The following is a 14,506-nucleotide window of genomic DNA, read 5'->3' on the forward strand; positions in this document are numbered from 1 at the left end:
GACCAAATCACCTCTCTCCTATATACAAATTTGCACTGCACAACCATTCTCCCAGAGGACCTCCAAGTAGGAGATGATTAATCATCTCTTATGGAACTTTACATCCAAGACGGTGTGTTTCCCATTTTGTACTGAGGCGTTTTTTTTTTTGACTCTGGCCCTAATGTCTTCTCCAAACTCAAGTTACAAACTCCTTTTGAAATTATGACCTCCAATCCATGCAAAGATAAAGGAACCCCAGGATTAAGGTAATTGAGTGTTTCTCCATGTGTTGCAGTAATTCTGAGTCCTATGGAGCATTATAACTAACAGTTAATTCCCTATTACTTCTGACATTGATTTATTTCCTGTTTCTCTGGACTAAGGCTCACCTCATATCATCCCCTTCCATTCCATGTCGCTTATTCTTTGTAAATGAATTTTTCATCCACAAACTTTTAGTTGTCCAATTTTTTTAAAAATGTACATTTGCAAAATACTCAGGATTCAGTCACTTGAGTTTCTACCGAGAATGAGGAGCTAGGGACTAATTTAACATAAGGAACTTCTTTGCTTGATGCATTGTTGGTTCGTTCATGCACAATGACGGTGGATTTTCTTTAGATCCATAATGGACCCTGGACTCTGGCATGAGATGGACACCATTATTTTTGTAGCTGTGACCAGGCTGCTCAAAAGTTGTGCTGCTCATCTCCAGGACCAGACTAACTTTTCTCATATGCATTCATTTCAGGCCACCAATCCATTCACTCCCCTCCCCCATGAAAATGGTCTCCTATATTAGAATGCCACAGTCAGATGGCCAACTTCTCTACAAACTTCAATAACCCAACAGGTAGCAAATATCTCAAGCCTGACAAACAAAATCATAGCCCAAAGCTCCAATACTGCAACAACTTGACTGCTCAGGAACTTGAACCAAAATGTTGATCATCCCTTGACCTCCATAGATGCTTCTTGACATGTTGAGTTTCTCCAGCTACTTGTTTTACATTTTCAAAAACGTGATTCCTCACAATGCTCAACTGACTATCACATTCTGTTCCAACCCAAATCTGAGCAATTACTCAACTGAAGGAATGAGACTGCCTTCTGAATAAAACTTTCTAGGCATTTCTATCCTTGCCTAATGGCTGGCAATGATTGGATTCTGTATAATCAACTCAAAGGCAATATTTCTCCAGAAGCACACATCTCATGTGTCATTGGTGGCAATCTCACTGTCTCCACCAATTCTTATGCACCATGGTACCATGGGCACAATGATAGTACAGTGGTTCATGCAATGCTATTACAACACGGAGCTTCGGAGTTACATTCCAACATCATCTGCAAGGAGTCTGTAGATCCTATCAGTGGAATGCGTGGATTTTCTCTGGGTGCTCTGGTTTCCTCCCATGATCTTTGGACTGTGGGAAGACGATCAGTTAGTAGGTAATTGGTCAGTGCTTAGGGTAGAATTAAAACTGGGGGTTGCTGGGTGGTGAAGCTCAAAATATTGACTCTGCAATGCATCTCAATAAAAAAAAAATAAAAATATCTCAGCTACAAAATGTCAGCAATGCTGCCATCCCATCAAATATTGCTTAACAAATTCATTTTGCTACAATTTATCTTCATTTGATTTTTAATTTGCATACTAGTTGTTCAATATTAACATGGACTTTTATCCTCTTTTAACTTGTTTAGAAAATACTAACCAACGTACAAAGGACCAAACACAACATAAATACTTATACCCAAAAGTCCTGCAAACCACAGTTAAGAGCTCATAAAAGACCATTCCATTTCACCCCCAAACAGCCCAAGTTCCTGACTTTTACACTCTAAGGTTGCACTCCACCTTAGTTCACTTTGGGATCTGATAAATTGGGATCGATTCAGAACACATGTACATAATCAGAATTATACAATATGTAATGTCCTAAAATGTCAATTAATGAAAGGTAAACGAGCAATGCCATTCCCAAAATAGTCAAGAAAACAGCATCAGAAATTGCAAGCATCCTTCTTTAAATGGATCTAATTTGACCCAATCTAAACTTATCAAAAGATTTTACTATGACCAATGACAAAAAAAAACTTTAAGCTATAAAATTCAAAAGGAAGAAATGGAGAAGAAAGGAAAAAAATTGAGGGAATGGAAAAAAAAAATAGACAAAACAGACAAACAATAGAGAGAATTGGGAATGGAGAATAGATTCCACTCTCCATACAATTTACAAGCATGCCAGATAGACAGTATTATAGACAAAAATATTTACTGGATATTCATCTCATATTGATTTGTAGGACTGTACTGTAAGAAAATGGTTTTGCCTTAAAAAAAAAAGCAATTCTTAGGTTGATAGATACCACTTGCAAGGGTGGTATTTATTATCCATCTGACTTTTCATTATCCAGAACAACGGCTGATAGAATTGAGTGACTTAAGACCACTTCAGGGCAGCCAGATTCACTTCAGAGTGGCATTAGAATCCTATAATGACTTGCCTTCACAAGAAGCAACACCTCGTACTCTACCTGCAATGTGAACTCAACGAACTCCTAACCCCTCCTCTGCGTCAACCATCCATTTTCATACCCTTCAGGTTCCATTTCACAAATATCTGCTCGATCTAGTTATTGCCATTATCAATTTAACGGCATTGTGCAAAGGTGGTTACTTAATGGACATCACGTGTTAAGAGACAGCCCATCCTGGTCATAATGAAAACCATAAATGTCAGGAATGCTTGCATTCAGAAAAAGAATTTTGAAAAGCCAATGACAACTATAACTTGTAAACATTGCTGTACATGAATATAGCTTGAAACTGCTCTGTAAATACTTCACTGAAACAGACATCCAATGTCAATGCAAGGAAACCTGAATCGCAAATAATTCTTTATGTTCTCCCAAAAAAAATCTCTGGTTAGACCGTAGATCACCCACAAGAAATATACATGTCAAATATTCTCAGCGCTACATAATAATTTTTTTAAAAAGTATCTACACTTTGGGTGTTTCATGTCTGGTAAAACAAATCGCTGGTTACCAAAATTAGATACAAAAACATTCCAACTCTTCAGTAAATCATTGCCCTTTCAGATCTAGTGTGGCTGTACAACAATCTCCAATAATAACGTTAAAAGGTAGTGCTGCTAAGCAACACCACTCTGGGGAGGAAACCAGAAAGCCTTACAAAGCTATCTTACAAGCAATCGAGGCTTGATGCAAGCTAACATTTCAATTTTTATGAAGTCATCTATCAGTGTATTTTGCATTGTAGTATACCAAAAACAGCAACATGATATTTATAGAAGATAGCAGATTCCTAAATTCTAAAAATGACTTGGGGAAGGGCAGAGTTTAAGAGTTTTGTCTACTACAGTAGAAATTCATTAGAAGACTTCAGTTACCTGTTGGGTTGCTTTATGGCTATTCTGCTTGCCAGGAGACACCTGCTTTCCTCGAACCTCAGTGGAACATGACGCATTGGAAGAACTCTCATCAGACACTGGGGAGGCTAATTATAGATAGCAAAAAAGAGGATATTTAGAATGCTTCCTTTTGTTTAAATGCACTGCATTTCACCAATACTAAAAACAGCATTCAGAGGTGCAGATTAAATTTAGGGAATTCATTTCATGTGGTTTCAAAGCAAGGTTTTAGCTTTTTCTTGTTTCTTGCTACCTTAAAAATCTGTCAACTGTGAATTGAAAGCCAAGCTTTAAATGTAAAAAGTTCAAACTTTACGATGGGCCCAGGAATGCAAAATCCATTTTGCCTTTGGAATATTAGTGCTTTCTCTTCAAGCTTTCAAAACGCTCATTCTATAATACGTGAAGAATCACTTGACATATTTACTGATCAAACTATGTAAAGCCATTTATATTTTTCAAGCAATCTTCCCCTAAAAATTGCAACCACCACCACTCACCCTTGTTCTGGCAAAGCTTTCCACATTCCTCACAAAATAAATCCATCTCCACTGTACCAACCTGTAAATTATCAATCTCCTCAATGCTACTTTGCAAACACCGTGTCCTATTTCAATAACTGAGGCAATGATTAAGCTAATGCAGACAGTACAGATGCCTCACAACTCCAGTAACCTGGGTTCAATCCTGACCTCCAGTACCATCTGTGTAGGGTCTGCAGATGCTTACGTGACTGCATGGGATTGCTCCAGATGCTTCAGTTTCCTCTCACATTAGGCATGATGCTTAATAGCTTATCTGGCAAAGGTAAATCGCCCATAGCTCAAACAGCTAGGAGAATGAGGGGCGGGGGCGGGGGGGAATTCGAAGGGCGTGGTAGTGTTAAAGTTGAAAAAGGTTACAGGGAAGTGGGGAACAGAGTTGGCATTGATCCGGGGCTAAATGGCCTCCTTCTGCATCACAAGGAACCATCAATATGAAATGTTTGACATTACCTACCATCATTTTCCTCGCCTGTGGTACTGGCTTCATTAGAATCACAACTTTCCAAGTCTGGTCCATCATCATAACCTTCATCACCAATGGGCATGTTCTTGGACCATAACAATGCATCTTTCTAAATGAATGAAAGAGTATTTTTTTAAAAAAATGTTCATTGTAGAATATGCCAAGCCATGTACAAATTATTGATGGTAAAATGAGGAAATTACAACAATTAACAGTTTATGGGCAAAGAACCATAAACCACTCGGCTATTATATTAATGCAAAAGATGGACTGCTTGGCTTTCTGATCTCTAGTGTATATTATGTAAAATAGAAAAGCAGCCACATCTTCTATAATGATGTGTTATCTAGGCAGGTTTCACAGTTAGTTGAAGACCCTCCATCTAAATTTAAAAGAGGTAAAATTTGATATTGCTCCCATCAATCCCATTTATTTTCTTTCATTTCCAAAGGAAGGTGCCAACTGGGCATTCTCCAGAAAGAGGGAAAATTAAGTATTTAATAGTCGCTTTTGAAAGATTAAAATAGCAAATGTGGTACTTGCACATCTCCTCAACCAGGGAAAGGGCTGGCAAAAAAATTATAAACCTAGATTATCAATGCAATAACTAAGACAACATATGCATCTTTAATATTATAATGCAAGACACTGCTGGCTGTATGTCTTCCTTTAAAAAGATGTTAAGATACATCTTGTGCCTGATGCATGGATGGATTTTTCATGACGTGATTAGATTTCTCCCTTGTTACAAAGGTTGAAATCTATAAGATAGTAATCCATTCAGTTTTGAAATTTATATGCAAAACAATGTACAAATTTTAAAGGGAAAATTATGTCACCATAATCACAAGCTAGAATGAATTTTATTCATCCAAGGACCCAAACTCTCTCTTATCTGTTTAGGGTCAACAATATTCTTGATGATCAAAGACAAAACAGCATTCTTCATGTGAAAAAAATATTTCCAAATAGGGAAAAAATACATTTCCAATTCACCAGCTAGAGTATATAAGGCAGACATCAGCTCGCAGTTCCACTGGACAACCAACTTAGTCAGTAACAAAGTACATAAAATGCAAACTAGGGAAGAGGAAGTTAGATGTAATGAATAGTATCAAGAAAAATTACTGCTGACATGTGCTTAGGTTTCCAAAGGACATTAACATCTTACGCCCCCCACCCCCCCCCCAAGGTGGTCTGACTTCCAGCCTTCAGCCATCAAAACTTTTCAAGTGTCAAGACTTCTTTATTTGCAGTGCATTTGCAGAAGTCCCAGACTTGATGAATGACAGATGGTGCGACATATGTCATTCAATTTGGGCACTAGATTCCATGTGCAATATCAGAGAAGCTTGAAAACTGTTCCGAGGCCCAACAACCTTGACCATCCAATATTACAGGAATGGGCCCATAGCCGTATACCACCTAAGGCCTATTTGTTACCTCCCCAACAGTGTGACAGACCAGCTATCTGGACCAAGTCAGGACAAGCAAATGGGAACTAGCAATGGTTACAACAGATAAACAACCAAAGCAAAAGCAAGTAGCCCATCACAAGTTTAAAGGAATCTCTTTAAGCACCTTCATTTCAAACTTCAGTTCACCCTCCGACAGTTAGCTCAGTCTGAAGGTAGAGCTCATAGGATTCTACAGACTCAAGTTCAAGAATCAGAGGAACACCAAGGGCTTTCTGATAACCTGTTAAGATACAACTACACTTTCAGGTAGATGTACTGAATTTTAAAAAGGTACTAAAAAAGAACAGCAGGATATTTATACTGCCATTGTGGCCAACATCCCTAAAGCAGGTTAACCGACTTTGATCACATGGTAGGCTTATTCAGAAAGTTAGAAGGCATGGGATCCAGGAAAGTTTGGCCAGGTGGATTCAGAATTGGCTTGCCTGCAGAAGGCAGAGGGTCGTGGTGGAGGGAGTACATTCAGATTAGAGGATTGTGACTAGTGATGTCCCACAAGGATCTGTTCTGGGACGTCTACTTTTCGTGATTTTTATTAACGACCTGGATGTGGGGGTAGAAGGGTGGGTTGGCAAGTTTACAGATGACACAAAGGTTAGTGGTGGTGTAGATAGTGTAGAGGATTGTCAAAGATTGCAGAGAGACATTGATAGGATGTAGAAGTGGGCTGAGAAGTGGCAGATGGAGTTCAACCCGGAGAAGTGTGAGGTGGTACACTTTGGAAAGCCAAATTCCAAGGCAGAGTACAAAGTAAATGGCAGGATACTTGGTAGTGTGGAGGAGCAGAGGGATCTGGGGGTACATGTCCACAGATCCCTGAAAGTTGCCTCACAGGTGGATAGGGTAGTTAAGAAAGCTTATGGGGTGTTAGCTTTCATAAGTCGAGGGATAGAGTCGCGATGTAATGATGCAGCTCTATAAAACTCTGGTTAGGCCACACTTGGGAGTATTGTAAACAACAGGAATTCTGCAGATGCTGGAAATTCAAGCAACATACATCAAAGTTGCTGGTGAACACAGCAGGCCAAGCAGCATCTATAGGAAGAGGTGCAGTTGACGTTTCAGGCCGAGGCCCTTCGTCAGGACTAACTGAAGGAAGAGTGAGTAAGGGATTTGAAAGTTGGAGGGGGAGGGGGAGATCCAAAATGATAGGAGAAGACAGGAGGGGGAGGGATAGAGCCGAAAGCTGGACAGGTGATAGGCAAAAGGGGATACGAGAGGATCATGGGACAGGAGGTCGGGGAAGAAAGACAAGGAGGGGGGGGGGTTGACCCAGAGGATGGGCAAGAGGTATATTCAGAGGGACAGAGGGAGAAAAAGGAGAGTGAGAGAAAGAATGTGTGCATAAAAATGAGTAACAGATGGGGTACGAGGGGAAGGTGGGGCCTTAGCGGAAGTTAGAGAAGTCGATGTTCATGCCATCAGGTTGGAGGCTACCCAGACGGAATATAAGGTGTTGTTCCTCCAACCTGAGTGTGGCTTCATCTCCACAGTAGAGGAGGCCGTGGACAGACATGTCAGAATGGGAATGGGATGTGGAATTAAAATGTGTGGCCACTGGGAGATCCTGCTTTCTCTGGCGGACAGAGCGTAGATGTTCAGCAAAGCGGTCTCCCAGTCTGCGTCGGGTCTCACCAATATATAAAAGGCCACATCGGGAGCGCCGGACGCAGTATATCACCCCAGTCGACTCACAGGTGAAGTGATGCCTCACCTGGAAGGACTGTTTGGGGCCCTGAATGGTGGTAAGGGAGGAAGTGTAAGGGCATGTGTAGCACTTGTTCCGCTTACACGGATAAGTGCCAGGAGGGAGATCAGTGGGGAGGGATGGGGGGGACGAATGGACAAGGGAGTTGTGTTGGGAGCGATCCCTGCAGAATGCAGAGAGAGGGGGGGAGGGAAAGATGTGCTTAGTGGTGGGATCCCGTTGGAGGTGGCGGAAGTTACGTTGAATAATATGTTGGACCCGGAGGCTGGTGGGGTGGTAGGTGAGGACCAGGGGAACCCTATTCCTAGTGGGGTGGTGGGAGGATGGAGTGAGAGCAGATGTACGTGAAATGGGGGAGATACATTTAAGAGCAGAGTTGATAGTGGAGGAAGGGAAGCCCCTTTCTTTAAAAAAGGAAGACATCTCCCTCGTCCTAGAATGAAAAGCCTCATCCTGAGAGCAGATGCGGCGGAGACAGAGGAATTGCGAGAAGGGGATGGCGTTTTTGCAAGAGACAGGGTGAGAAGAGGAATAGTCCAGATAGCTGTGAGAGTCAGTAGGCTTATAGTAGACATCAGTGGATAAGCTGTCTCCAGAGACAGAGACAGAAAGATCTAGAAAGGGGAGGGAGGTGTCGGAAATGGACCGATTTTAAGTTCCCTGGCCCCCACCGCTTTATTTTCACCATGGATGTCCAGTCCTTATATACTTCCATCCCCCATCAGGAAGGTCTCAAAGCTCTACGCTTCTTTTTGGATTCCAGACCTAATCAGTTCCCCTCTACCACCACTCTGCTCCGTCTAGCAGAATTAGTCCTTACTCTTAATAATTTCTCCTTTGGCTCCTCCCATTTCCTCCAAACTAAAGGTGTAGCTATGGGCACCCGTATGGGTCCTAGCTATGCCTGCCTTTTTGTTGGCTTTGTGGAACAATCTATGTTCCGTGCCTATTCTGGTATCTGTTCCCCACTTTTCCTTCGCTACATCGACGACTGCATTGGCGCTGCTTCCTGCACACATACAGAACTCGTTGACTTTTATTAACTTTGCCTCCAACTTTCACCCTGCCCTCAAGTTTACCTGGTCCATTTCCGACACCTCCCTTCCCTTTCTAGATCTTTCTGTCTCTGTCTCTGGAAACAGCTTATCCACTGATGTCTACTATAAGCCTACTGACTCTCACAGCTATCTGGACTATTCCTCTTCTCACCCTGTCTCTTGCAAAAACGCCATCCCCTTCTCGCAATTCCTCCGTCTCTGCCGCATCTGCTCTCAGAATGAGGCTTTTCATTCTAGGACGAGGGAGATGTCTTCCTTTTTTAAAGAAAGGGGCTTCCCTTCCTCCACTATCAACTCTGCTCTTAAACGTAGCTCCCCCATTTCACGTACATCTGCTCTCACTCCATCCTCCCGCCACCCCACTAGGAATAGGGTTCCCCTGGTCCTCACCTACCACCCCACCAGCCTCCGGGTCCAACATATTATTCTCCGTAACTTCCGCCACCTCCAACGGGATCCCACCACTAAGCACATCTTTCCCTCCCCCCCCCTCTGCATTCCGCAGGGATCGCTCCCTACACAACTCCCTTGTCCATTCCTCCCCCCCATCCCTCCCCACTGATCTCCCTCCTGGCACTTATCCATATAAGCGGAACAAGTGCTACACATGCCCTTACACTTCCTCCCTTACCACCATTCAGGGCCCCAAACAGTCCTTCCAGGTGAGGCATCACTTCACCTGTGAGTCGACTGGGGTGATATACTGCGTCCGGTGCTCCCGATGTGGCCTTTTATATATTGGTGAGACCCGACGCAGACTGGGAGACCGCTTTGCTGAACATCTACGCTCTGTCCGCCAGAGAAAGCAGGATCTCCCAGTGGCCACACATTTTAATTCCACATCCCACTCCCATTCTGACATGTCTGTCCACGGCCTCCTCTACTGTGGAGATGAAGCCACACTCAGGTTGGAGGAACAACACCTTATATTCCGTCTGGGTAGCCTCCAACCTGATGGCATGAACATCGACTTCTCTAACTTCCGCTAAGGCCCCACCTCCCCCTCGTACCCCATCTGTTACTCATTTTTATGCACACATTCTTTCTCTCACTCTCCTTTTTCTCCCTCTGTCCCTCTGAATATACCTCTTGCCCATCCTCTGGGTCAACCCCCCCCCCCCCGTCTTTCTTCCCGGACCTCCTGTCCCATGATCCTCTCGTATCCCCTTTTGCCTATCACCTGTCCAGCTCTTGGCTCTATCCCTCCCCCTCCTGTCTTCTCCTATCATTTTGGATCTCCCCCTCCCCCTCCAACTTTCAAATCCCTTACTCACTCTTCCTTCAGTTAGTCCTGACGAAGGGTCTTGGCCTGAAACGTCGACTGCACCTCTTCCTATAGATGCTGCTTGGCCTGCTGCGTTCACCAGCAACTTTGATGTATGTTGCTTGGAGTATTGTGTCCAGTTCTGGTCACCTCATTATAGGAAGGATGTGGAAGCATTGGAAAGGGTACAGAGGAGATTTACCAGGATGCTGCCTGGTTTAGAAAGTATGCATTATGATCAGAGATTAAGGGAGCTAGGGCTTTACTCTTTGGAGAGGAGGAGGATGAGAGGAGACATGATAGAGTGACAAGATAATAAGGGGAATAGATAGAGTGGATAGCCAGCGCCTCTTCCCCAGGGCACCACTGCTCAATACAAGAGGACATGGCTTTAAGGTAAGGGATGGGAAGTTCAAGGGGGATATTAGAGTAAGGTTTTTTACTCAGAGAGTGGTTGGTGCGTGGAATGCACTGCCTGAGTCAGTGGTGGAGGCAGATACACTAGTGAAGTTTAAGAGACTACTAGACAGGTATATGGAGGAATCTACAGTGGGGGCTTATATGAGAGGCAGGGTTTGAGGGTTGGCACAACATTGTGGGCCGAAGGGCCTGTACTGTGCTGTACTGTTCTATGTTCTATCATTTTAGGGCTCAAGAAACCATGAAATTAAGATAAAAGAGCAGACAGGCTCTTCAACCAAAATGCATGCTGGTCATCACTCATCCATGTAAATCAAACCTACATTAACCTCAGTTTTTAAATTCTCCCCATGTTCCCACTAACCGCTTCTTGATCCTAGACTTTTATACATACTAGGGGCACTTTACAATGGCCGATGTATTTACCAACCTGATTTTGGGACATGGGATGAAACTGCAGCATCCGGTGAAAACTCACACACGATCATAAGGAGAAAGTTCTAACTCCATACAGACAGTATTCATTTCAGGACTGAGCCCACGTCTCTGGAACTGGGAGGTAGCAGCTCAACTAGCTGCACTGCCCAATGATTGTATGCACGCTCTTACATTAAACTACAGTAATTTGCTTGGCTAATAGATGTCCAGAGATGTCAAAAGCTGCTGCACACTGGTGGTTCTTCTGGCTTGGATTCAATTTATTTGTAGCACAATGAAGCACCTTAAGTCATGCTTCTTTTCCACATTGGACACATTAAATTAGCCCTGTCATTGCTGATAAGTACCAAAGTGAATGAAGAGATATGGTAAAAGGGCCTCTTCACTCGACCAGGAAAAGACAAATAGGTGACTTGATATAATCCCTCATGATCTTGAAGCAATGAACCATTTTCCATTATCAGTGATAGGCATTTTATTAAAGCAGAACACTGGGTGAAAGGGAAGGCAGATGAAAAATACTGAAAATAAATTAAAATTTATTGGTCTAAATATTTTTGAATTGAAGACCTGCTTACTCTTATAAATGATTATGTATTTATAAAAAAAATCCTAAAATTTAGATGGGAGCATCAAAGTGAGAAAATACTTGATGCATCATGAATATGTACAGGTGAAACAGACCTCTAGGGTCAGTGCTGTATGGCACAAAAACTGGTCCTTCAGCCCATCATGTCCATGTTTTGCACGCCTACATTAATCTGAATTTATTTTTTTTAATTTAGCAATACAGTGCAGAATTGGTTCTTCCGGCACTTCAAGCCATGCTGCCCCAACAACCACTTGACCACCCAGATTTAACCCCAATACTGCAATTTTAAATGATCCATTAGCCCAGGGGTCCCCAACCTTTTTTGCAACGCGGACCGGTTTATTATTGACAATACTCTTGTGGACCGGCCGACCCGGGGTGGGGGTAGGGTTGCCAACGGACAAGAGTAGCAGTCAAATATGTTGTGTTTACCCCAAAAAGACTACAATGACCATGAAGCCTTGCGCGAGCACCAGTGCGCATGCGTGTATGCACCGATTTTTTTCTACAAATCGTTTTTGGCGATTCTGTTTGGGCGGGGGGGCGGGTGTTAATCACGACCAGAATATAGGTGATAAGTGGCTAATACACTCAATTTCATTTCTGAAAGGGTTTATCTAACGAATTTAATATTAAACACACAGCGCATATTTTCCTCACATGAATATAGTGATAAGTCAATTATCAGGGGAGGACAGGGGAGCTTGAAGTAAGTGTTGAACGAACTTCCAGTAGAAGTGGTAGAGGCAGGTTCGACATTATCACTTAAAGAAAAGTTGGATAGGTATATGGACAGGAAAGGAATGGAGGGTTATGGGCTGAGTGCAGGTCGGTGGGACTAGGTGAGAGTAGCATTCGGCACGGACTAGAAAGGCAGAGATCGCCTGTTTCCGTGCTGTAATTGTTATATGGTTATATAAGTCACTTACAAGTCAATAGCATAACATTTTAAGTAACATTTAGATATTAAACACACAGCACACATTTTCCCTGTATGAACATAAAAAAATCATTGCAACGCACCAATATCGCCGAATCAGTGGGAGCCCCGGGCTTGTTTTCCTGCAACAAGACAGTCCTATTGAGGGATGATGGGAGACAGCGATACTCGAAGGGGGTTCCTTATGCCCAGTCTATTCCACAATTTAGTTTTCGTTGCATTCATTGCAGAGATATGTTGGAAATGGAAGCAACGTTTTCAGTGCTTTCATGGCTACCTCAGGATATTCAGCCTTGACTTTGATCCAGAATGTCGGCAGAGATGTTATGTCAAGCATACTTTTCAGCCCACCGTCATTTACAAGCTTGAGGAGTTGATCTCCTTCCCACGCTGACATGGATGACGTGTGTAATGACCTCACATGCGTAATGACCTCCCATGCATTCAAACTCAACAGTGCGTGACAGGGAATGAGGAAAGGTGCAGCTGACTCATATTGTCAAATCATATCGTTTCCTCGCAGCCCGGTAGCACATGCTTTGCGGCCCGGTGGTTGGGGACCACTGCATTAGCCTTCCCCGTACATCTCTGGACTGTGGGAGAAGCCTGGAGTGCCAAGGGAAAAGCCATGCATTCCACAGGCAGGATATACAGACTCCTTAATGATGGACTCTAAACTCCGTTGTCCCGAGCTATACACTAGCATCACACTAACTGCTACACTACCGCGGCGCCCAGTAGCACATTAGTGTTTGTAGATTTCTCGGCATTTTCCCCCAATTCAACTGCCTGCATCAACTTATCATAATTGTATTGACTGTACCTGAATCCACACCTCCTCTGGCAGAGATATTTATTCCTTATACCTTATTTATGCCTCTTTAAACTTTATATATCTCTGTCAGGTCACCCATCAGCCTCCTTCGCACCTGGGAGAACAAGCTCAGCCTATCCAATCAAGATTGGATTTCCAAAGCAAGCTACATCCAAAGAATATGAGACAAGAGACTGCAGATGCGAGAAATTTAACCAATAAACAAACTGCTAAAGAAACTAAGCAGAACAGACAACATCTGTTGAGCAAAATGGAGAATCAACATATTGGGCTGAGTCCCTTCCCTTGACAGAGTCCTTCACTCTCCCCAGTACATACACATCCTTCCTATAGTGTTATAGCCAGAACTAGACAACAGTCCCAGTGCAGTCTAGCCAATGTTAAGTAAACTTTCAATGTAACAGCCCAACTTTTATGTTATACCATAACCCACAAAGCAAGCATGCAATATGCATCCTTCACCATACTGTCTCCCAGTGTTGCCACTTTCTGGGATCAACGGACTTAATCCCAAGGATCCTTTGTTCATTAACATTCATCAGCAGACTACCACTTACTGCACATGTCCTTTCCCCATTTGACTTCCCAAAGTGCATCACCTTGCACTTGTCAGGATTAGATTCCACCAGCCAACACTCCACCCAACTTTCCATCTGATCTATAACCTGCCGTAGTCTTACTAGCCACAACACCAACATCATCCATTTTCATCCCATGATTCCTTGTGTTTAACATTAAGAAAGTGACTGCTGGCTAAATGATATGAACATACTGATATTAACACTGAGTGAGGAGAGCTTTTCAACAAATGGAACTCTGGATTGATGAAGAGGGGGGCACAAAACATATTTGGAAGAATGGACCACATAGTCCCAGCTTGTCCCCCTAACTAACCCCCTCCCATGGGGGGTGGGGGGGGGGTGGAGGATGGTGTTTGGAGCTAAACCTTCCTGAATAGAAAAAGTACTTACTTACACACAAGCAAAAAGATTATTCAAAGTCAATCATTAAACCCCATCCCTAATAAAACAAAAACAGCCAGGTGGAGTGCTATCAATTCCAAATGAACCAAAATTTTGCCAGACTCCTGTGGGCACTTGCACTCTCTAACCTGTTGTCATTCTTCAGTGTAGATAACCAGGGTAAAACTAAACACAATACAGGTGGCTGAACCATACAGTGCTTGAGGAGAAAAGTCAGAGCAACAGTCATAAAGGGTTCCACATCTGGGGTATGGCAGGTGTTACTGCAGGATGGTACGCTGCCTCTCACCTCAGGTAAACCACCTGGTAGCTGCAGAACATTTGAGAGGCCGGCAATCAGTCACAGAACAGTCCATGTGG

General features: G+C 43.1%; 1 protein-coding gene across 8 annotated transcripts in view; it reads right to left on the reverse strand.

Annotated features, from left to right (window-relative positions):
- Positions 1-14,506, reverse strand: part of asxl1 (ASXL transcriptional regulator 1) — a 124,352-nt gene that overhangs the window by 46,431 nt on the left and 63,415 nt on the right. For all 8 annotated transcript variants that reach the window (XM_063041312.1, XM_063041310.1, XM_063041309.1 and 5 more), the window contains 2 exons: positions 4,422-4,539; positions 3,402-3,508 (listed from right to left, as the gene is read on the reverse strand). In XM_063041312.1, coding sequence (XP_062897382.1) covers positions 3,402-3,508; positions 4,422-4,539 — 225 coding nt within the window. The remainder of the gene's footprint in view (positions 1-3,401; positions 3,509-4,421; positions 4,540-14,506) is intronic.

This window comes from Mobula hypostoma, chromosome 2 (assembly GCF_963921235.1).
Source record: "Mobula hypostoma chromosome 2, sMobHyp1.1, whole genome shotgun sequence".
In the NCBI taxonomy this organism is placed as follows: Eukaryota; Metazoa; Chordata; class Chondrichthyes; order Myliobatiformes; family Myliobatidae; genus Mobula; species Mobula hypostoma.